The 23246-nt window shown below is 36.7% G+C and overlaps 1 protein-coding gene across 8 annotated transcripts; it reads right to left on the bottom strand.

Annotated features, from left to right (window-relative positions):
* Positions 1-1061: 1061 nt before the first annotated feature.
* Positions 1062-20160, bottom strand: TRA2A (transformer 2 alpha homolog). 8 transcript variants are annotated; one of them, XM_027539920.1, is made up of 10 exons: positions 19946-20160; positions 19327-19416; positions 10446-10743; positions 10021-10154; positions 6782-6947; positions 5708-5896; positions 3889-4004; positions 2791-2916; positions 2406-2473; positions 1062-2232 (listed from the first exon to the last, which is right to left on the bottom strand). In XM_027539920.1, exons 5-10 carry the CDS (start codon positions 6812-6814, stop codon positions 2222-2224), a joined length of 543 nt encoding a protein of 180 aa, XP_027395721.1. In that variant the 5' UTR covers positions 6815-6947; positions 10021-10154; positions 10446-10743; positions 19327-19416; positions 19946-20160; the 3' UTR covers positions 1062-2221. The 8 variants fall into 8 exon arrangements, with proteins under 8 accessions (XP_027395721.1, XP_027395718.1, XP_027395723.1 ...); XM_027539917.1 differs by having other exon boundaries at positions 10021-10743; XM_027539922.1 differs by lacking the exon at positions 10446-10743.
* Between the last annotated feature and the right edge of the window lie 3086 nt (positions 20161-23246).

Raw genomic sequence — 23246 nt, 5'->3', positions numbered from 1 at the left:
GTAGGATTAGGCCCTCTCTTTGAAGAGTCTCAATTTTTCCAAGTTTGTCACCTTTATTCACAACTCACTGTTAAAGGATGTTGCCAGTTACATTCCCTCTATCAAGGAAGTATCCTCTCAAATTTACAAAGCAGGAATTGTAGCAGTCTGAAAATCATGCCCTGAAAATCTATTCCTGGATTAAATTACCATCAGAGATACAACAGTCCCTCCTTTCACTTTCTGTAGTTTTAATTACCTAAAGTTGACCAAATAATCCAAAAATATTAAAAATTCCAGAAACAATTAGTAGGTTTTAAATTGTAAGCCACTCTGAGTGATGAACTCTTGCACCATCCTGCTTCATTCATCCTTCTTAGGGTCTCCAACCATCAGCATCATCGTAAATCCAAGATCCAGCATTACCTGGAGCACATGATCCTCCTTCTGACGTATTATCAGGTCGACTGTAACCTAACAATGCCTTTCATTCATCTCACTTAATTCATCACATGGGCACTGTATCATCTCACACTACTACAGGTTTGAGAACACATTCATGTACCTTTATTACAGTATGTATGTATGTGTGTATAGTTTTTTTTTTGGCCACACTGTGTGGTTTGTGGAAATCTTAGTTCCTTCACCAGAGACTGAACTTTGGCCCTCAGCAGTCAGTGGAGTCCTAACCACTGGACTGCCAGGGTATTGTATTCTCTACATACTGTGTCTTCAATCGTGTTCAGTATCTCTTTATGTGGCTATTAATTCTCTTCCACATTTTGGCTAACATTTTACTTTTTGATGATACATAAATTTTTAAAGTATTCCTACAGTCAACAAATTAATGTTCTCATTAGGGCAATGATTTCCAGTCTTTAAATAACCCGGCTTAAACAACAAAAGTCCTGTAGGGACCAACAAGAGAGAGCTTTATTCTCTAAGACAGCCCTTAGTGGCAAGTTAGCTTTTTAATAAAGATATCCGCAGTACTTGTATTCCATAGATCTCACTGAGCTAGCATACAGATCATAATAATCTAATTTTATTCCCAATGATTTGAGGGAGAAAACAAAGGAGGCTCACGTTCCTATACTTTTTATTAAAGATCACCTGAAAAATCATCCACCTCTTCATTCGTACAGCCTCCCCTTTCATTACAGTCATTTAAGTGTTTTCCCATTAGAATGTGGGCTTCTTGAAGAAATAAACCATACTATTTATCTTTTCTTCAACACTGAATACTATCAATATTGGTAGTTGACAAAAAAAGGGAGGAAAGAAAAGGGTTTTTCAAGACTGAAGAAGAGACACAGATTATACATTTAGGTGCATGCAAAAGTACTAGGAAAAAGGAAATCCAAATTAATCCAGTTATATTTTCCCACTCTACCACAATAAAGAGAGAGTCCCATTTTCAAAGAAATTAACTTTTATTTGAAAGAAAGACTACCCCCCCACTACTTCTAAGAACTCTATACAAACAGCCTGCCTAAACCATTGTCCCAATACCAAAATTTCTAATAGCAATTATACAATTGCTCTAAGTAATAAATAATAAGGGCTGTCCTTCACTGATTAATAAATTCAACACAAAAATCACACTTTACGTTTTTAAGTTTCAACAAATGTATTTTAAATACATGTTTTATAGGAGTCCACAAGCTTTTCATTTCTAAAAAAAGATGTAATTTTTAGGGTTCAAAGATTCTGTTCTTCAAAAGAAATGACCAAGTAAGTGTTTTCTTCTATAGCTTCAAACTTTCTACACTCAACTATTTGACTGTTCCATGCCACCCCAGACAAACTTGACCTGACTGAACTACTACTAACTTCCCCAAAAGAAAAAGGAGTTTGTAGTAAATGCAGACCTCTAATACAATGTCTAATACAATATCTAACACAAAAGAAGCTTTAAAAAGATCATTTCTTTCCTCATTTTGATAAGCTAGGAGTGAATTTTCCATAAAAGCAAAAAACAAACAAAAAAATCATTTACAAAGCATAACACGGGGGTTCCTTTTTTACTCAAGATGTTTAACTACTCAAAAATGACAATTACATCTTTAAGAATATAATAAAAGGGGTGGAAAATAGCAATACAATTGACAAAGTGTAGATGCTAAACAAACCAAAGATTTTTTAAGGGTTCTTTTTGAGGAGTAGGAAGGATTAGAAGCTTGGGGAAATCCAGAATTAAAAAAAGAGAAAAAGATGTCCTCAACTGCGACCACTCTGCTTATTAATAGCGTCCTGCAAAAGAGTAAAAAAAAAAAAAAAAAAAAAATTAAGTCAAATGACAATTACAGTTTCACTTGCCTAATATTTTCCCAACTATTAACAGTCACCATACACCCTAATTTTCTAAAATAAGCCATTAATTACAAATTAGGTTTTTAATGTGACAAAAGCAAAAGTATACATACTTGGGCTGTAGGATCGAGATCTTGATCGTGATCTGTATCGACTGTAATAAGGAGAAGGTGATCTTCTTCTGTAGGAAATAAAAGATTACTTAGTAAAGCACATAATCACTACACTGAAGCAGATAAAAACAAAAATTTCATCATTCAAAATAGTAGCAGATCTAAGATAAGCTATTAATTTTTCAATGCACCAACTATACAAGGTGAGTACTGGCCAATACAAATACACATGCCTCTTCATTTCAACTACAGAGTATCAACCACTGGACTGCCAGGGAAGTCCCATATTTCACTCATTTTTATCAATACACATTAAACAAATTAAAAGTGCCAATACTACTATTATCATCTAATTCAGAACAGAAATCGTAAGTTACAACATTACCTGTACCGGTAATCATAGTCTTCATATCTGTCGTACCCACGATCATATCCTCGATCATAGTAAGAATCTCGACGTCTGCCACCTCCTCCACCTCCACCACCGCCGCCGCCGCCGCCGCCACCACTGCTGTAGAAAAAGGTGCAAATTCCACATCAACAGGAATGATTATTTTCTATTATCATTTAATACAAATAGATACTTAAATAAAATGGAAGAAGCTAAGAGAGAAACAATAACCCTTTCATGCCAGTTACTTCAATGTCTTACTTTGTTGACTCCTATGATATTCTGCTTCATATTTATAACAATAAATAGCCAGGAATAATTTCACTAACTACAAATTATAAGGCCTTAGAATGCACTATCCAAATCAGTAAGACCTTTTCAATAAGGTGAAAAAAAGCACTGTGCTGAGAAAAAGTACCTAAGTACTAAGATGTATGTTCTATGACCAATTCAAAAGCAGTTAATAAACCTCAAGAATTTAAAAGTATCCAAGCCTGAACACCAAAGAAAACTAACTACTTTATACTGAAGTCCAGCACTAAATGTTAAGGTCTGGTGTTCAAACGTCTATCAGTGAATTTAAATTCTAAGCCCTCTTTTCCTTGTTGTTTTCCTAACTCTTAATCATATGGACATTATTTTCACTTTAGTTTTCAGTGGGCTCTCCTTGTCAAATCTTTTTTCCCCAAGAGGCTTCACATTAAATGAAAGCTTATATTCCTTCTTTCACTCTCTGGTTTTAATATATTAAAAAACTTTTTCCTACACACATAGGCTTCCAAGGTCACATAAACAGAACGAGAAGTATTTAAAAGCATACTGTATTTTTCTAGCATTTAATAATTCTATTGTACAAGAAAAGAGGTAGGAATGCACTTCAACTAGTTTTAATTTGTCTCCTTGATCAAATATACATATAAAAAATGAAAGTGATTCAAATAACACACACACACACATACACACACACATTAAATAACTTTCAATTCTAATTACAGGGGGAAAAAGTTTTATCTTTTGATTAACCAAAGATGTGCACACATTTCTGGTGGCTTTCTGACTCTTAAACTCAGCTTAGGAAACTGGAAATCTTACTGAGTTGGTCTGCCCATGTATATGCCTGGTGTTGGTGTGTGTGCTCTCTTAGTGATAGAATAATCCACCCGAATTCTTCTACCATCCAGTTCCATTCCATTTGCCCTTTCCATAGCCTATAAAAGAGAACAGGCACAGAAAGTCATGCATAATTTACCAAGGGGAAACTTTCAAAACTGAAAATTTGGTAAACATTTCTTTCAAGTAAAAACAGCAAGGACCTGACATATTAATTCCTGCTATATGCCTGTCAATAATGAATTTTCAATGTACACAAGAACACTTACACAGGCTTGTGTTAAAAGTTATAAAGAAGCAACCACAGAACCTGCAGAATTCTGAGGCTTCAGAATCTAGCTTCAGTCTGAGCAACTCAAAGCAGAAAGTGCAATTCAGTGAACAGGTCTAAACTTGTCAAGCCATTCCTAAAATACCATACTGCCACCTAGTGAGCTTCAGATACAAAGGAACTTTCTAATCTGCACCAAGATTATACCTGTGCTCATATTCTCTACCATTCTGCCCTTTGGTACTAATACTAATAAAAGCATTAATAAATCAACCACTTTAACACATTTTAAGAAGCATTTTGGAACTAAGTGAGGCTGTCATTCCATTTTACCTCATTCAGAAATAAACAAAGCAGGGGCGTCAAAAGGCAGGGCAAACAAGCTTCATATTTACACAAATTTTAATTGTGATATTGTCTGCACTTTTACTTCAGGTCAGATATCCTGGTATTTCTAAATTTACACCTTTATCCTTTAATTGAGAACAGGAAAAAACAAAACACAAATACGCAACAATAAAACCCCACTAGTGTCTATTAGTATGTCTATCATATAAATGCCTTCAACTGAGAGCATTATTTTGTTAGACTTATCCAGGTTTTCCAACAACACTACCCCTGACATTTGGCAGTGGTTAATTCTGTGTTGTCGGTGGCTATCCTGTGCAGTGCAGAATGTTTAATATCATCCCTGCTTTACCACCAGATGTCAATAGCATCTATTACTGTTGAAAGATATGCTTTTGACTGTTTATACTGTAACCAAACACTATTGATACAAAGAGCAATAATGACCTACACCCAACTACTGTCACATATAAAATGGTACAAAAAAGACAAGCCAGTACCTTCCGTTCTTTAACAAATGAGCTTCAAAAATTCCTTAAAATGGAATTTTCAATTCAATCACCATGAACTTTTGAAGGCAAGCCTACTGCTTCCTCTACAATCCATTACCTAGTACATTAGAACAACACTATTTCAAATCTCTGACATTGACTGGGATCATTCTGTTAGGCATATTAAGGGCACTAAACAAAAATGAAAAGGTACCAACTCTTTCCATGTATTATTTTTCATTTATAGAACAGAATGATAGATGAATATTAAGAGAATAGAAAAACAAAGCTCTTGTATAGACAGGGAGATAATCAGACACACAAAAAATTAAACAGATTAAACCTAAACACAATTTTTTAAAAGTCAATGTAATCATTTGCTTAGAGCCATGAATAAGGCTTTTTCAAAAGCGAACACTTATATACACTTCACCTTTTCCATTTAACTCATACACTACTTCACAAGGCCAGATTTTAATCAGGATATGCCTATACGCATTTTAGCTGGAAAGTGAAACTGAACATTCCAATTTTAACACTAACAGAAGAGTTTAAACTATGTCAGAGAATTAAAGAGCACATAATGTTTATGGAACTGGAAATTTATTAATCAACTTTCAAAAGTAACTCAATACTAAATAATGCACATCAGAAATTTTTCAAAGTGACAAAAATAATTACAAAAAATTACCTCCTTTGAGTCATCTATTCTCTCGAAATAAACAAAAGCAAATCCCCGTGACCGTCCAGTTCGCTGGTCATAAACCACATTGACACCACTCAATGGTCCATATCGAGAAAATACTTCGCGAAGATCTCTCTCTGTTGTGTACAAACTGAGGCCAAACACTCCTAGACAAGTATTGGGATCAGGATTTGCCTGTTGAATAAAGATGTTATTTAAGTTCCAAATTAAAAAAACAACAACAAACATACAGAAATACTTCTGCTTAGGGCACTTCATCCAATACACAAAGTCACCTGGAAACATGAATTTAAAAGGAAAAAGCCAGATGAGCTATATTTTACAGTTTACAGTACACTCAAGCCTTCTTTAGAACATACTTCAGGTTATAGACTGAATAAAAATGTCACTAATTCACTAGTCCAGCAATTTTCAGAATACTAAGAATTTATCTTTAGTTTAATGTCTATTTCTAGTTTATTCAAATGTTTTATATCCCTTATAGATCTGTACTCAACCTGACTTCATCTGCAATTGCTGATTAGACTCCCCTCTTCTATTTTCACTCTTTAGCAAGGATATTCCTTCCAGATTTGAAAAATTAATGTGCTGATTTCAAAACACCATTAAATAATAGCAGATTCCATCACTGTTAAATAGAATCAAACCTCATATCCAAGACTCAATTTCTTTATCAATAATAAGATAACCTGTCTCATGGAAAGGTTAACTGCATTTATTAACACACTGAGGAACTTTGCATATTGCTCAATATAAGTGTTTGCTTAGTATTTCCTTGCTACCCTCTTCCCATGGTAAAACTTTTAATCTCAATATTTTCAAGTTAGCTTTTTATTTCCATTCTTGCAACATGTCTTCCCCCAAATTTCTTTTAATGACTCAAAAGTCAAGAAAAGAAAATACAATTGAATGCATATAAACAATATTCATATAGCCAAGGATGTTTCTAGAGTACCACTTTTAAACAGTGCTCTAGCTCTTACAAAAGCAAGATTTTATACTATGACTAAAGACACAGGAAATACATAAAAGGTTTTCATTAACTTAAAAACCATATACCCTGCTGCCTGTATGTCTTCTCCGGTTAGACATTGGAGAATGACTTCGGCTCCTTCGACGCCGGTATTCTGGTGTATATGACCTACTTCGAGATCGTCTCCTATGAGAGTGAGAATGGGATCTGGATCGAGTGTAACGTCTATGAGAATGCCTCCTTGACCTCGACCTTTGAGAGAAATAAATTTAGGTAAAAATATTGGAACAAAATGGCTAACGCTGTTAAAAATAAGAACACCAATTGAAGGCTCTCTGGACAAAAACAGATGAGTCAATAATTTAATCATCAAATACTTAAAGACATCGCCTGCTCACCATTATAAGCTGCTTTGTATTAATAACAACACACCACTGAGCCTCATTCCATGTTTGGTTTGAGTGCTCCCTATTTGTAAACTGTCTTTTTGGTATGTGCACAGTAAATTTTTACAAATTTTGTTAGTGATTCATTAGTTTTACTTTAGCTTTCTGAACTTTTGACAATTCCAAGGACCTATACGTTTATCCCTGCTTGTTTTCAGCTTGTTTATCCTTTTAGAGGAAAAAGTATTTTTCCTCTTGTAGACTATATCTCCTCGTTTCCAGTTAACTCTTTTCACCTTACCTTACAATCATGTTAAGGCTCCACCTTCTTTAAAAAGAAGGATATCAACTAGCACTAGAAAGAAAATTCTTTAATACTCTACAACATGGATAAACCTTGAGGACATTATGCCAAGTGAAATAAACCAGTTATAAGAAGACAAATATTGTGATTTCACTTGGATGAGATACTTAAAAACAGTCAAAATCATAGAGACAGAAAGAAAGATGGTGGTTTGTCAGTGGCTGGAAGGGGAGGAGAATGAGAGTACTTGTTTAACTCGCAGTTTCAGTTTTACAAGATAAGAATTATGGAGATGGATGGCTGTGATGTGTACAACAATATGAATGCATTTAATACCATACTCTTAAAATGGGGAAAAAAAAAAAAAAGACCTCACAAACCACCAACCAACTACCATCACAATAAAACTGTTTGAGTCTTATTACCTTTTCAGTATTGTCCTATATTCCCTTCACGGTTACGTATCATTTCCTCTCCAGTCTTTCCTTAGCCTGCTGCAATCTAGCACCAGCTAAATTAACTCATCACAACCTAAACTGCCCACCTCACCTAACAGTCCTCATGTTTAATGGTCTTCATTTTTTTCAAACCTTCTACAGCATCTCACCTATTTTTCTACTGCTGATTCCCTAGTTCATATACTGTTTGATTATTTCCAATTACTCACATTCTTCCCATTGCAAAGAAAATGGAATTTCTTATTACTATTCATCTCATCCATCCTTAAACACCCAGACTAGCAGTGATGACAGTCATACAAAATAACTTCTACGAGGCATTCAGTAAATGTTATAAATGCTGAGGGCCAGAAAATTTAAACAATAAAGCTGGGAGATTTTACCAGGCAGGCAGGGGAAAAGTGTTCTAGGAATACCAAGAGCAAAGGTTCCTGGGCAAACAATTCCGAGTTGGAATGAAAACAACAACATGAATGGCCTACTATCCAAAAGAAATTAATCATGGGGAGGTGGGGTAGAACTAGAAAAAACTTGTGTCCATATAGGAACACTGAACAGGGTTTTCTATTTTCCTTAGCATTAATTTATAGTTTCAATTTAAAAAATAAAAAATATTAATAAAGCTAGTTGTTACATAAAATACCAACTGTTACATTTAAATGTGTTGGTCCTGTACGGAGGTATGGAGGGCTGACTGTACTATGCCATTTTACATGAGGGACTTGAGCATCTGAGAGGGGTTTCCCAGGTGGTGCTAGTGGTGAAGAACACACCTGTTAACGCAGGAGACTCAAGAGACAAAGGTTCAACCCCTGGGTCAGGAAGATCCCCTGGAGGAGGAAATGGCAACCCACTCCAGTATTCTTGCCTGGAGAATCCCACTGACAGAGGAGCCTGGTGGGCTACAGTCCATAGGGTTGCCAAGAGTCAGAGACGACTGAAATGATTTAGCATGCACCCACGAGCATCTGAGAATTTGGTATGCACAGGAGCATCAATCCTGCCCCCCCACCAACAGGTACTGAAGGAGGACTAAAGTAATGAAAAGTGACGTGAGTGCTTATCCTTTCTCTAAGTCAGATAGTGATAAATATCATGAAAAAAAATTAGGAGTAAGGGAATAGTGTGTGTGCACTGGTATTTAATGTTCTCCAGTGATACAGGAGCATAAAACTGAATCAAGTGATGACTTGAGAATATCATGAGGGAAGAATATTCTAGGCTGAGAGTAGCAACCAGAAAGTCCTAAAATTAAAATATGCTCACTTCTGTTTCCACACCTGAATTCTATGGAGCACAATTCTGCACATGTGGATTCAGTTAAATATACAGAGTGGTTAGCAAATCAAGCACTAGGCTGGATCCTGGATACAACAGAGAAAAAGAACCAACTGTAGACTACAAGAAAAGTACAGCCTTTGATTCTTGTTTCATGTCCCCTTGCAAGGATACTCTATTCAGAGACATAAATTATGTGTTTTACTCAAGAAATTACAATGACTTATCAAAATAAAAATAACTGTCCAGATTGCTTTTAACTGTTCATCCCACCGCTCCACAACAGTACACCTAAGATCTCTGAAACAGTGAACCCTGCAAGGGCTCACTAGTCTTTGCTGTAATCAGGGGGAGTGGCTAGAACTCTGAATCACTCCAGCACCACTTTCCAACAATTTATCTGATCAGAGGATCAGAGTTCCACCCCGGACCTAATGAGTCAAAATCTTCAGTTAAAGAATGTAGCTGTAATGTGAAACTTGAAAAAGCTTCTCAAATCCTTCTGATAACCAGTACCACGTACATATATCAACCTTTTCTGCATTAAATTGTAAGCCAAGTCTTCAATGGAGAAAATTATCTTTTTGTTGTGCAAATACTGCTGAAATAATATAAAACAATAACCCAGCACATTTAAATCAACACATATTTAATTTGTATTAATAACGAGTAACAGCTCTAGATTAATAGAGCTAACAAATTATTCTACCTTATCTAAGTCTTTATATCTGTAACATACCACTGATTTCTAAACTCCATTGTTTTAAAAAAAAAGTCATGATTTTGAGCGAAATTTCTAGGAAAAAATTACAACAAAAATGAGGGATTTGGTACAAACCACTTTGCCCAGAAAAATCCAAGAAAAGCATTTTAAACATACTCACATATTAAACACTCACCTGGATTTTGATCTTGATCGAGAATGGGATTCAGAGTGTTTGGAAACCCTTGATGGACTACGAGATCCTGACCTGCTCTCCGATTTTACACGAGCAGGAGTTCCCGTTGGAGATTTTGACTGAGAGCGAGACTCCTAACAAAGAAGACAGTATTACAAATGGCACTGGTCACATAGATGCCTAACACCTAACATTTAAAGTACCGTAATTATTTATATTGATTGCTCCTGAAAAACAAATGGTTAGGCAACACCCTCCAGAAAAAATTTCAGCTCATTAATAACCCATTGTTAATACTGCTAACTGTCCTCAATAATTCCCTACTTGAACCAGATCACCAATTCTCTATTAACTAAGTAATCATGCAAATTCATCTACAACTTGATCATACAGACACTGGAACATAAACCATACATTTACTTAACCTAGGACCCATTCATTCTTCCAGATTCTTTTAATTCTACTTCACTCTTGCTTTCTACTTCTCTTCATTCTTCATTGAGTTTTTCATTTTTCATACTTCGTGTATTCTTCCCCAAAACAATTCAAAATAGCCTTAAAAAAAATATTCAAGTGCTTCTATCTGACCAATCTTCTGTTCAATTTTTTCCCCCATTCAATTTTAATTTTCTGATCTTTAATACTTTTCATTAGCCTTCTTTTATCTTGATTTATCTTCCACATTCTTGGAAAAAACTCTTCAATTTCTTCACGAACATTAACCTTAATGGAAAAAGAACATTTAGTATATTTAAGCACGTGGGGATTATAAAACTCTGCTGGAGTTCAGAATGTTATCTACCAAATGGAAAAGCCAGCAGGTAAAGTGCAAATAACTAGTTTATTAAAAAAACAATTTTATAATCTTTAAAATTGTTCAAAACTCTAGTTTCTAACAATTAAAGAGAATTTACTGAATTTCTCTAAATGTTTTTTACCATACTGTTCACCCTCCTCCCCTTTCAAGTTTCATCCTAGTTCCTAAAATGTGAGCAGTTTTAATATAAATACTTAATTCAAGCATAACTCTAACATTAACTGTAACCCCCCCATACCTATGTCTTAAGTATTCACTAATTTATAACCTGAAGATTCCCAATGATCTCAAAATAAGCTTTCCCTAAGCCGGGCTACGATACTAAGATATAGTTAAAGCAAAGCATCACAGGCTGGAATATCTGAACACACCTATCTAAACTCACCTATTATAGGACACATGCTGAGGTTCAGAGAAGTAAAACACAATTAGTAAAATTACTAACATTTCCTGATTGTTTGACCACTATCTTTGCTTACTCTGACTTTAACCAGAAAGATACAATCTGAAATAAAACAAGCATACTAAAAAAAAAAGGGAGGGGGGGAATATGAAATTAAAAATTTCCCCTTTGGCTTTTAAGTTCCTAGTGGTTGTAAATTAGTATCATGGTCTTTATTGTTTATCCTACCTTTTTCATAGTTTTTGCGTATTTTACATAGTTATGCATACTTATATTCCCTTCAGTGACTATATCATTTATCAGAAATCTGACTGGCTTCTAAAAAAATTGGATATAAATCAAAACTTTCCAAATCATTTAAAACTTATTAGAAGCCTGTTTTTAAAATTTTGATAGACATGAAGAACTTATGACCAAAGTAGGATGGACAGTTTGGTTTCTCTGTCCACTTGACCCTTGATTATTAGTAAAAACAAACCCATTTTCCACCAATTTTCATTTATGTCATTAAGATTATCACCCAACTTCCTTGAAGTTTTCCTTCAGGCTTATTTTTCAAAAATGGTACTACTGATGCTACCAGGCCCATTTTTTTTTTCAGATGAAAACAAACTGAAATACATAGCCACCCTTCTGTTCAACATCCACCTTCTCCATTTATTTACCTACAGAAAGTCTTTCACCACATCTCAAATACTTTCTAAATTTCTGGACAGATGCCTGGAGCAGGCATAGCAATTTAGGTTTTTTCATTCACTGAAACTGTAAAAGCAGCATATTCAGGACTAAAAACAAAAGTATGGCCACTCATTTGTAATTGAAGTCTCATAGGCCAGTTCATTACCTATATTTTATTAGGTAAAAATACCTAATACCGCCCCCCCCCCTCTTTTGGCTTTCCCTTATATAAACAGATCCCTTGGTATAAATCTACAAACATCACTACAGCCCTTGTTATATATGCAAAAAGCTTTGTGTTCTGTGTGCTGTGATACTCTTACAACCTTTAATTTTTAAGACAGAAATAAGTTTATATATTAAAGACTTCTATCATAAAAACAATTGTAGAAAATTATTCAATAGTGCTGAAGGTAACCACTTTTTAGGTGTTAACATTAACAAGGTAACCCAGTAACAATTTAAATTTTAAATCTCATTTCTGGCATAGCAACCCACTGGAAAATGTATAATTTTCCTTTTACTTTGTTCGTAAAAGCTATGACATGACAGAATATCTTTTGCTTTTTATTATCCAAGGTGTCACAAATACCTAACCTCCTCTGTTACCTACCCTTCAATTTTTATTTCAGGGAAACCTCAAAATGCATATATTTTTTTCATGGAATCATTCAAGGTTAACAAAGAGTGCTCATAACTCACCCTTTAACTTATAAAGATGTCAGTCATTTTAACTTATAAAGATGTCAGTCATTTTAACTTATAAAGATGTCAGTAACTTCCAAAAACAATTTAGAAACATCTAGCTAAAAAGGTAAATCAACAACTGTCAATAAACTTAAACTAAAAAATAAAACTACAGAGCATAAAAAACTTTTACTCTTCACTGCGCATTAGAAATTAGACTATAATAAGCCCTTTGTGGACAAATGCTAGATTATTCTTTTCCATCTTTGACTATCTTCATTATGAAATGGTAATATCAACTTTTCCCAAAGAAATTCATACAACTATTCAGAATTTGGAAAAAGAATCGAAATTGCAAAGAGAAAAATAGACATTGAGAAGGGTGTTATCTGTCCCGTTTGACTAGAGACTACTTAACCTGCTCTTAAATCTGTCAAGAAGTTCTGCAAATTCCTAAGTAACCTGCATCTGGACCCACCAACCAACACAGTGCCTACTTGAAATGGGCAGATTAATGACTCAACCAAATCATATCACAAATTTTAATAGAAATATATCTTAAGTAGCCTTCTAGTCTACTTTACCTACTATAAACCAGGAGCTGGGCAGAAAGTTCTCACAGCACAACCTGTTTAAATCATGTTGTTTTTTTTTTTAAACTATTCTTTATTAACAAGATGCCTCTAGTGGTAGCTGAAGTACACAGCCAAAAATAAAAAGGAGCTAACTACGATTTCTAAGAAATACTATAGTGTATCCCATACAAGCAGGGGATTGTCTAAAAATTGTCTATGTATAAATATACCATGACCATGTACTCAATCTAAGAATTATCTATGTGTAAAAATATTATAACCATGTACTACTTTTTAATCAGGAAAAAGGTTATTAAATATGCACATGTAGTTGCAGAACATGAAAAAATCCTACAGCAAATAACTGCAGTGTCTTTTAATATACCTAGTATATTATAGATGGAAAACAAATTCCAACCATATGTATGCTTAATACTTAAAGCCCATTAAAATAAACCAATAAAAATGTTACGCTATAACCCATTCTAATATTATGACAAGGCAAATGCCAAGTAACAGTGCCAAGTTTACAGAAGTTCAAGTCTATATGAATATAGCCTAAGTTTTTAAAACAGATTCTCAAAACATATTTCCCTACTACTTTGTAAAATTGAGAGATTTCCATAGAAACATACTAGTGCGTTTAGGTGAACTATACTTGGGGGTGGGAGGGATTTAAATTACCCAAATAACTTATATTTATTGTACTAAGAACTTCATTCTTCAGGACTTGTAGACAACAGTCTGTGTTTATTCAATTCATGTATTTCAGTCTTTCAGTTTTTATAGCAGTTCTGCTTCCTTCCTTTTGAGTATTAAGCTGTTTCTTTTACAGATCCTTAAGCTTACAAAAGAAATATTTTCACTCTTTTTAATCCATAACTAGTATTAGAGCAATTTCTTAAAAAGCAAATACCAACTGCTCAAAATATTAGCTATTTTAAAATAATTTACCTTCTTTTAAAGTCCAGTATGCTGCATTTTAAGTGAGATTAAAGTGATTTTTTTATCTATGAAGGCTCACAGATCTTCTAACTTGTATGTCTTTACAGTCTCTAAAGTTTGGAATAATTCTGGCAACGTGTTAAGACAATTTATTAAAGAATTGGCAGTTAAATTTAAACTCATGTCACACTGTGAAATTACCTGTAAAACTTACAAATCTTTCATACAAATTTTATTTATTTAGGCCATGCCATGTGGCTTGTGGGATCTTAGTTCCCTGACCAGGGATTAAACCCTTGATCCCTGTGAAACATGGATTCCTAACCACTGGACCACCATGAAATTTCCTTCTGTACAAACTTTAAATGTGGTTCATAAACCAGTCAGCTTACACGCTATGATCAGTTGTCCAAAAAACCAGTGTGTAAGTGGCAACTTTAAAGGTATAGAAAATAAATGTAAAAGGACTAAAGTAGTTTAGCTATATTAAAACAAACCACTAAGAACCCATTACAAAATTTCCTACTTATGTTTTCATCTTTTAGTGTTACGGAGTATTTACAAATCTTGAGTAAGTAAGACTACAGGGCCTTAGTTTCAGGGAAAAAACTTTACTTTTCTTCTGCCTCAGACTGTTCAGGCCTAGTCTCTTATACTTTGGTGAAAATCATGAGACAGTAAAGATTATACAGAACTACATTATGGCAGTAACTTAAAGGAAGGAGGGGAAACCACATTTTCTTTCATTATTTCCTTCTCAATTTTTTTCTTTTTACAGTGTTTACTGATTTCCCATCCAATCATTACCATTTTCTCATCTTCACGTCTATCCTACTAAACTGTTTACGATGTGTGAATAGTAACTATTAACTCACTCAGCTTAGGAGAGGGGGTCTCAGGGTTAGTTACATGATGACTGAGCACCCACTGATGTTATCAACAGATTTTCACAGTATTTACAAGCTCTAAAAAACTTATGCTGATTACTCAAGGCCATTTTTACACTTGTATACTACACACTATACCATAAGGACGTAACTTCATTTACAAAATTAAGTCCATAAACAAAGTTTATCTGTATTTAAAAAAAATGACTCTTATCTCTAAATGTTACCCTTGATAGTCTTTCAGATCCCAAGACTCTTTATACTCATTTTAGGAATGCTACAAATTATAAGTAGTAACTATGGCAAATCTGTAGAAGTACAGTTAGGCATCCTGGGTACAACTGGTTGTACTGTTCCCTTTAAAAATCCCACCTTCTAGCTTAGATTGAGCAAATGAGCACCCTTCAGGGAAAGAATCTCAAATATAAAAATTTGAACATTTTCTGAAGTTTTACAAATTCTCTGCTTAAATAAATAGATGGGGAGAACAAAAAAGTATTAAAATTGGACACATATTATTTCAGAAAAAAAATTAAACTCAAGAGACACAGACTATTCCCTAAGTTCAATAATACTCCTACTAAAAGAATGGAAGCCTTACTCTTCTGCAACAGGTTGATATGATGAGATATGTAAAACTAAACTGCTGAAGAAGCTGGACTAACTTTTTTTTTTATTTAAACCTAAACTGCTAACATCCTTATCTATAAAATAGGATTTCAATTTTATTTGTATTCATTAAAAAAAAAAAGACAAGAGGGGTTTTTAAAAAAAAAAAAAACTAGTGGCCAAGCTGGGTTTTTAATGGCATAGTCATCACCCTTATTATTACAAAACAGGTTTCAATTAAGAAAAAACAAAAACAAAAAACCTTCCCCTATTTTTGATATTCTTTAACAAAATATCTTAACACACAAATTTAAATTCCAACTTGATAGATGAATTTGCATTTTGCTCTTCACTTTTATTATCCAGTTAATCATCTCATATATTAAGAATGGGAATACTAGGGTCTCTTAAAATATCCCAGCTACTCAAAAAGCCAGAACAAGCTCTCAAAACAGGATGCCAGAATAAGTAGTACCCTTCCTCTTCAGCAATTCTACTAAGTATACACAATCATGGAATTACAAGATAGACTCCTAAATGATAAAGGATCCTTAACCTAGATTAAAAACTCAGGGCCATTGTTTTAAAAAAAAAAAATTGGACTCAATGTTTTTCTAAGTTTCATTTAAAAATTTTTTTTTAATTTTAAATTTAAAGAGGGGAATAAGTAAAATAACAAGAAAATATTAATTTCCATTCCCCTTAATTTCTATCAAGGATACTAAAATTTTTTGAGATTGAAATCCTAATTTTAGTTGAAGTTGTACACAGCAAACTATTCATTATTTTTATGAAGATGACATGCAAAGAAAGTCAGCTCAAGTGCCAATCTCACTCCTAACTCCAAATAAAGATAGTTCCACTTAAAATTCTGTTAACTTGATGCACATGCCAAGAAAACTGCTTAAATGGACTTATTTTAGTAAGTATCGCTATTCTTCTGGATCCCCTGAAATTCTCTTGCTCATTCTTTACATCCCACTGCTCTCCAGTTTAGATAAGACTTTTCATAAGCTCCTTCCTTAAATATTTTAAGTGTACCCTGCTGCTCTTCCTCTGCTATTTTCTGTTCTAAAGAAATAAATTCCTTTCATTATGCTACTCTCATAAGAATCTATCGATGGCTCCTTACCACATATTGGATTAAGTCCAAATTCCTAAATCTAGAAATCACACTCCTCCACTATCTGACTACACAGTCAAGCCTATGTAGTCTAGCAACCTCCCCATTGTCTCATTCTTACAATCAATATTCGTATTTCCCTTATCATAATATGCAACGTTAAGTTTTACATACTAAATAAAACTTTTCCTTTCCTCTGGGCTCACAAAATCATTCAACTTCATTTTCTGAATTTCTTATTAATTCTATCACACAGTACTTGACTATATTCTGACTTTTACCCAGATTTGAACTATCAGTTATCACAAATCAGACTCCAAATTCTCTCCTTTGAGAACATCTGGTCTTTACAAAAAAGGTAAGAGATGCTTAATACTTTCGAAGGGAATATGACTGATTAACTGCTAGGGTGACTTTTAACAAAAATTCAGCAAATTATATTTTCCTTTATAAAGCTCTTTTATGTTTTAGGAAACTCAAGAGGTAATTATCTATAATGGAAAATTAAGTTCTTGTAATTGTTTTTAGCAAACTCCATTAACAGCTCTGAGACACTGACATGGAGTGTGCTCTTTTAAGAAAAATAATCAAAATATATACATAGCATATTTTTTGCAGGCAATAAGCAATGGATCGGGACTTGCAAATCTCAAGATTCCTGGCTGTATTGTCTTTTTGGGCATCAGTTTTTAATTTCTAAAATGTTAAGAGTTCTCCAGCCATTGTAAATTAGAAAATATATCAAAGATGGTGAGGGGGGAGATTGTAAAATGCTACAAAAGTAGGAACTATTAGTTTCAATCCTGTTTCTTTAATATGTTTCAAGGTTTCCATAGAGTCATTTTAAATATCTTTTCAATAAGATATGGTTAACATATGTTGTTTATTCCTTACATAAAGGAAATGAAATCTGAACACTGACCCATTGATGTTTTGTTTTAATAAAAATGTTTGAAGTATAACAACTACTTAAAACATTTCAGAAACACCATTTAAAAATCCTTTTCTGAGACTCTCTAAAACGTTATGACATTTATGTACAAAGATAACACACAATTTTATTTTATAAAACCAAGGGCACTATAGTTTAAAAACTAAAAGCACTGCTGAATATGAAACTGCTTTAAAAGAACAACAAAAAAAAGTATATCATCAGAAAACTGTCTCCCACTCTTCTAATTCTTCTTCCAATTATGAACAAAGACAATTACTTCAACCTACCAAAAAAACCCAAAAAACAAAAGGTAACTGGTGAACATACTGAGTTCATTCACTTGGGTATCAGATGTGAAAATATTTTCTATGACCACGAACACTGTAAAAGAGGAAAAGGTAAAAATGCCTTTTCCTATTAAAATATATAGTTAATGCCTACATGCGTTTTAGCTTAAAATTGGGTAGGAATCTTACATATATTACTTTCTTAGCTGGGTAAGGTAACAATTACCTAGAATTTGCCAAATTTCTCAATTTGATGACCCCTCCCCCCCCAAAAAAAGGTAAGACCTCAAAGGAAAATAAGGTTCCCAAAGTAGTTCTCTTCAATTTCCCACAAACCAAAACAAACATTAACTCCCCAAAATTGTACTTAACTGACAGTAAAATTTCTTCCCATTATTAGCTAACATTTTCAAAACAAGCAGCAGCTTACGACTACTTATTACCAAGTATTACATGATTTTTTAAAAAGTTTTGTTGGGACCATCAATACCTCATCCTACAAAATGAGCAGGTAATTTCATTGATATCTACAGACTTCAGATTTTAATAGAGAAAACCAATCTTAAAGGCATTCAAGATAGCTTTTTTGTCTTAACCTCAAAAAGAACAAAAGTCTAATTCGACCTTCTGGTTTATCTGTTTCCAGATGCTTATGAGCGTCTAAAAAAAGACAAAACTTATTCTGCACCTAGTGATTTTGATGCGTTTCCCCTAGTGACCAGAATGCCAACACAGGAGCCAGAAAATGCTGTCTGGGGATTGTTTTCTTCACACGGTTTTACACTAACTCAGTTCCATCAATTTTCACTACGAGAGTAACTTCCGAAATATAACCCAATCACTGCTAAACTTCCTAGTATCTTTAAGCTGAGGATAAGGTATCTTTGTGATGTTTATATTCATCACACCCAAAATAATGAAAAACTTCGAGCCTCTTTGCTGGAGGATGGGTCGAGAAGAGAAATGGGAGAGAGAGGGGCTGGAATTTTCAGGTAACCTTTTTGAATTAAGAGAATAGCACAAACTATTGTAAAAATACTGAGCAATGAAATTTGTTCAGTTATGTAAGATTAAGACAGAAGAGTCCTTTTTGTTTTTTACCGTAAAAACCTGTAAAGGAGTGGTGTTTAAAGGTCATAGGAGGAAAAGCATTGGAAGTTGAGATATAGAGAAGAAAGAAAGAAAAAAAAAAAGCCCAACATTAAGGAATTAGAAAAATAAGGCGTTATAGCATTTCCACATTCATTTTGAAGTGAAAAGAAAGCAGAAGGGACATTAAAGGAGAAGGGCTCCTTGCGTAGTTTTCCCCTCACAGCTCTCGTCTTAAGAACGCTTAAGGGTCGGTGCGGTCGTTGACTAACCACTTCATTAGGCTCGTCCCACCTTCAACCTCAAGGCTTTCGCCTTTATAGACGCAACGCCGCCGGTTCCGACAGAGACGCGGCCGCTCACTGCAATAGAGAGCCAAGGAGACACAGGCCCCAGCTAGTCCCGCGCCAGCTTCTCCCCGCCCGGACAGCAGCCCCGCGCACTTTCGACCCCGAGACCCTCTACGATGCTCGGGGTCGACAGAAACGCCACCGCAGGAAGCACCTACCACTATCCGGCCGGAGGGGAACTCCCTGCCGTCTCCTCCCGCCCCACCGCGACGGGGACCCACACCTTGGAACAGCGATAAGGAAGCCTCGGGGTGGGGAGAAGGCAAGGTGCCCCGCGGGGGGGGTGGGAACCGGACCCAGGAGTCCGGCTATCAGTCAGTCTCCAAAAAAAGGGGGAAGGGGGGTGATCCGTGGTATTTGGGGCAAGAGTGTAACCCAGAAGCCATCTTGGGATGTGAAGAAGCGACCTCGATGGCTCCAGAGGCTGCTCCCAGCGGGCCCCCGCAGGACTCCCCGCAACCCCGCCCGACCGCGCTTGTCCCCGTGAAACCCCGAGCATCGGGGCCGCCGCCAAAGACGGCTCCCGCGGCTTTGTACTCACTCTGCCCTCGAAGTTGTTCTCCTCTACATCACTCATGTCGGCCAGGCGCTCCCCAGAACTAAATAAGAGACAAGTCTCGGCTTGAGGGCCGATGGCCTAATCAACCCGCTGACTGGACCGTGGGGAGGAGAAAAGAGTCGGCAACAACGGCCGCTCCACTCCACTCCCACTCGGTCGCAGGCTCCAGCAAAATGGCGCCGGCACCGCCAGAAATCTTCTGGCCTCCCTAGTGTACGACGTAAGGGGCGGAGCGTCTCTGTGACGTCAAGAGGCCCCGCCCCCAAGGAGGCTTTGTGGTTGCCTGGGCCTAGCAACGCCCGCCGCAGAAACTCTGACGCTCTGCGCCTCGGAACCGACTGCCCACCTGACGTTCGAATTTCAGACTCCTTCTTAAGCGTCAGTCCTTTTAAAGATTTTCAGTCACCACATAAGTTTTTATTGACTTTAGTCCCTTTATATGTTTTCCAAGTGGATTTAGATGGAACAGAAAAAACTGGAATCGTCTTCATAATTAGTAGGCTTTTTATTTTGAATGGTTTTAGTCAGCACTTCGGAGAAGGCAATGGCAACCCACTTAAGTACTCTTGCCTGGAAAATCCAATGGATGGAGAAGCCTGGTGGGCTGCAGTCCATGGAGTCGCTAGAGTCGGGCATGACTGCGCGACTTCACTTTCACTTTTCACTTTCATGCATTGGAGAAGGACATGGCACCCCATTCCAGTGTTCTTGCCTAGAGAATCCCAGGGACGGAGGAGCCTGGTAGGCTGCCGTCTATGGGGTCGCACAGAGTCGGACCCGACTGAAGTGACTTAGCAATAGCAGTCAGCACTCAACTTTTCTTCAGCATTTGCTGTCATGCTATTGAAGTAATTTGTCAGTTTTCATTCCAATCCCAAAGAAAGGCAATGCCAAAGAACGCTCAAACTACCACACAATTGCACTCATCTCACACGCTAGTAAAGGAATGCTCAAAATTCTCCAAGCCAGGCTTCAACAATACGTCAAACGTGAACTTCCAGATGTTCAAGCTGGTTTAGAAAAGGCAGAGGAACCAGAGATCAAATTGCCAAAATCCACTGGATCACAGAAAAAGCTAGAGAGTTCCAGAAAAACATCTATTTCTTCTTTATTGACTATGCCAAAGCCTTTGACTGTGTGTATCACAATAAACTGTGGAAAATTCTGAAAGAGATGGGACTACCAGACCACCTGACCTGCCTCTTGAGAAACCTGTGTGCAGGACAGGAAGCAACAGTTAGAACTGGACATGGAACAACAGACTGGTTCCAAAGAGGAAAAGGAGTATGTCAAGGCTGTATGTTGTCACCCTGCTTATTTAACTTCTATGCAGAGTACATCATGCAAAACGCTGGGCTGGAAGAAGCACAAGCTGGAATCAAGATTGCTGGGAGAAATATCAATAACCTCAGATATGCAGATAACACCACCCTTATGGCAGAAAGTGAAGAGGAACTAAAAAGCCTCTTGATGAAAGTGAAAGAGGAGAGTGAAAAAGTTGGCTTAAAGCTCAACATTCAGAAAACTAAGATCATGGCATCTGATCCCGTCACTTCATGGGAAATAGATGGGGAAACAGTGCAAACAGTGTCAGACTTTATTTTTGGGGGCTCCAAAATCACTGCAGATGGTGATTGCAGCCATTAAATTAAAAGACACTTACTCCTTGGAAAGTTATGACCAACCTAGATAGCATATTGAAAAGCAGAGACATTGCTTTGCCAACAAAGGTCCGTCTAGTCAAGGTTATAGAGAAGGCAATGGCACCCCACTCCAGTACTCTTTGCCTGGAAAATCCCATGGACGGAGGAACCTGGTAGGCTGCAGTCCATGGGGTCGCTGAGACTCGGACACGACTGAGCATCTTCACTTTCACTTTTCACTTTGATGCATTGGAGAAGGAAATGGCAACCTACTCCAGTGTTCTTGCCTGGAGAATCCCAGGGACAGGGGAGCCTGGTGGGCTGCCGTGTATGGGGTCGCACAGAGTCGGACACGACTGAAGAGACTTAGCAGCAGCAGCAGCAGTCAAGGCTATGGTTTTTCCAGTAGTCATGTATGGATGTGAGAGTTGGACTGTGAAGAAAGCTGAGTGCCGACGAATTGATGCTTTAGAACTGTGGTGTTGGAGAAGACTCTTGAGAGTCCCTTGGACTGAAAGGAGATCCAATCAGTCCATTCTAAAGGAAATCAGTCCTGGGTGTTCTTTGGAAGGAATGATGCTAAAACTGAAACTCCAGTACTTTGGCCACCTCATGTGAAGAGTTGACTCATCGGAAAAGACTCTGATGCTGGGAGGGATTGAGGGCAGGAGGAGAAGGGGACGACAGAGGATGAGATGGCTGGATGGCATCACAGACTCGATGGAGGTGAGTTTGAGTGAACTCCAGGAGTTGGTGATGGACAGGGAGGCCTGGCGTGCTGCGATTCCTGGGGTCGCAAAGACTCGGACACGACTGAGGGACTTAACTGAACTGATTCACAGATGGGATTTATAATGAGTTCACTCCTCCCTGAGACAACTGTGTCAACTTTTTAATAATACTTATTATTATTTAATAATTATCCCCTTATTTTCCTTATTATTATTTAATAATGCTTATTTCCCTTATTAAATTAAATTAATTTATTTAATTATATATTTATTTTTGGCTGTGTGGGTCTTAGTTGTGGCATGGGGACTCTCAGGTTGAGGGGCGCTGGTTCAGTAGCCATGAGACATGTGGGATCTTAATTCTCGAACTATTCAAACCATGTCCCCTGCACTGGAAGGCAGATTCCTAACCACTGGACCACCAGGGAAGTTCCCTAACTAATCTATTTTAACTCAGATGTTTCTATAAATCTTCATAGTCAAAACTCCCAAATCTGTTTGCTGCTCCTGCTGCTGCTGCTGCTAAGTCGCTTCAGTCGTGTCCAACTCTGTGCAACCCCATAGATGGCAGCCCACGAGGCTCCCCCATCTCTGGGTTTCTCCAGGCAAGAACACTGGAGTGGGTTGCCATTTCCTTCTCCAATGCATGAAAGTAAAAAGTGAAAGTGAAGATGCTCAGTCGTGTCCGAGTCTCAGCGACCCCATGGACTGCAGCCTACCAGGTTCCTCCGTCCATGGGATTTTCCAGGCAAGAGTACTGGAGTGGGGTGCCATTGCCTTCTCCGCCAAATCTGTCTCATTTCAGTTCAGTCACTCAGTCGTGTCCGACTCTTTGCGACACCATGAATCGCAGCACACCAGGCCTCCCTGTCCATCACCAACTCCCGGAGTTCACTCAAACTCACGTCC

Source organism: Bos indicus x Bos taurus, chromosome 4 (genome assembly GCF_003369695.1).
Source record: "Bos indicus x Bos taurus breed Angus x Brahman F1 hybrid chromosome 4, Bos_hybrid_MaternalHap_v2.0, whole genome shotgun sequence".
NCBI lineage: Eukaryota > Metazoa > Chordata > Mammalia > Artiodactyla > Bovidae > Bos > Bos indicus x Bos taurus.
Note: the sequence above shows the minus strand (reverse complement) of the source record. Positions and strands in the feature narration are given on the sequence as shown.

Bases quoted from the DNA above. Each gene is read 5' to 3' on its own strand.
- TRA2A (XM_027539915.1), bottom strand. From the start codon at position 19,981: ATGAGTGATGTAGAGGAGAACAACTTCGAGGGCAGA. The intron at 6,948-10,020 runs GTGAGTGTTTAA...TTTCTCTCAAAG, and splicing joins CGATCAAGATCAAAATCCAG to GTCGAGGTCAAGGAGGCATT. The intron at 2,474-2,790 runs GTAATGTTGTAA...TATTTCCTACAG, and splicing joins GACTATGATTACCGGTACAG to AAGAAGATCACCTTCTCCTT.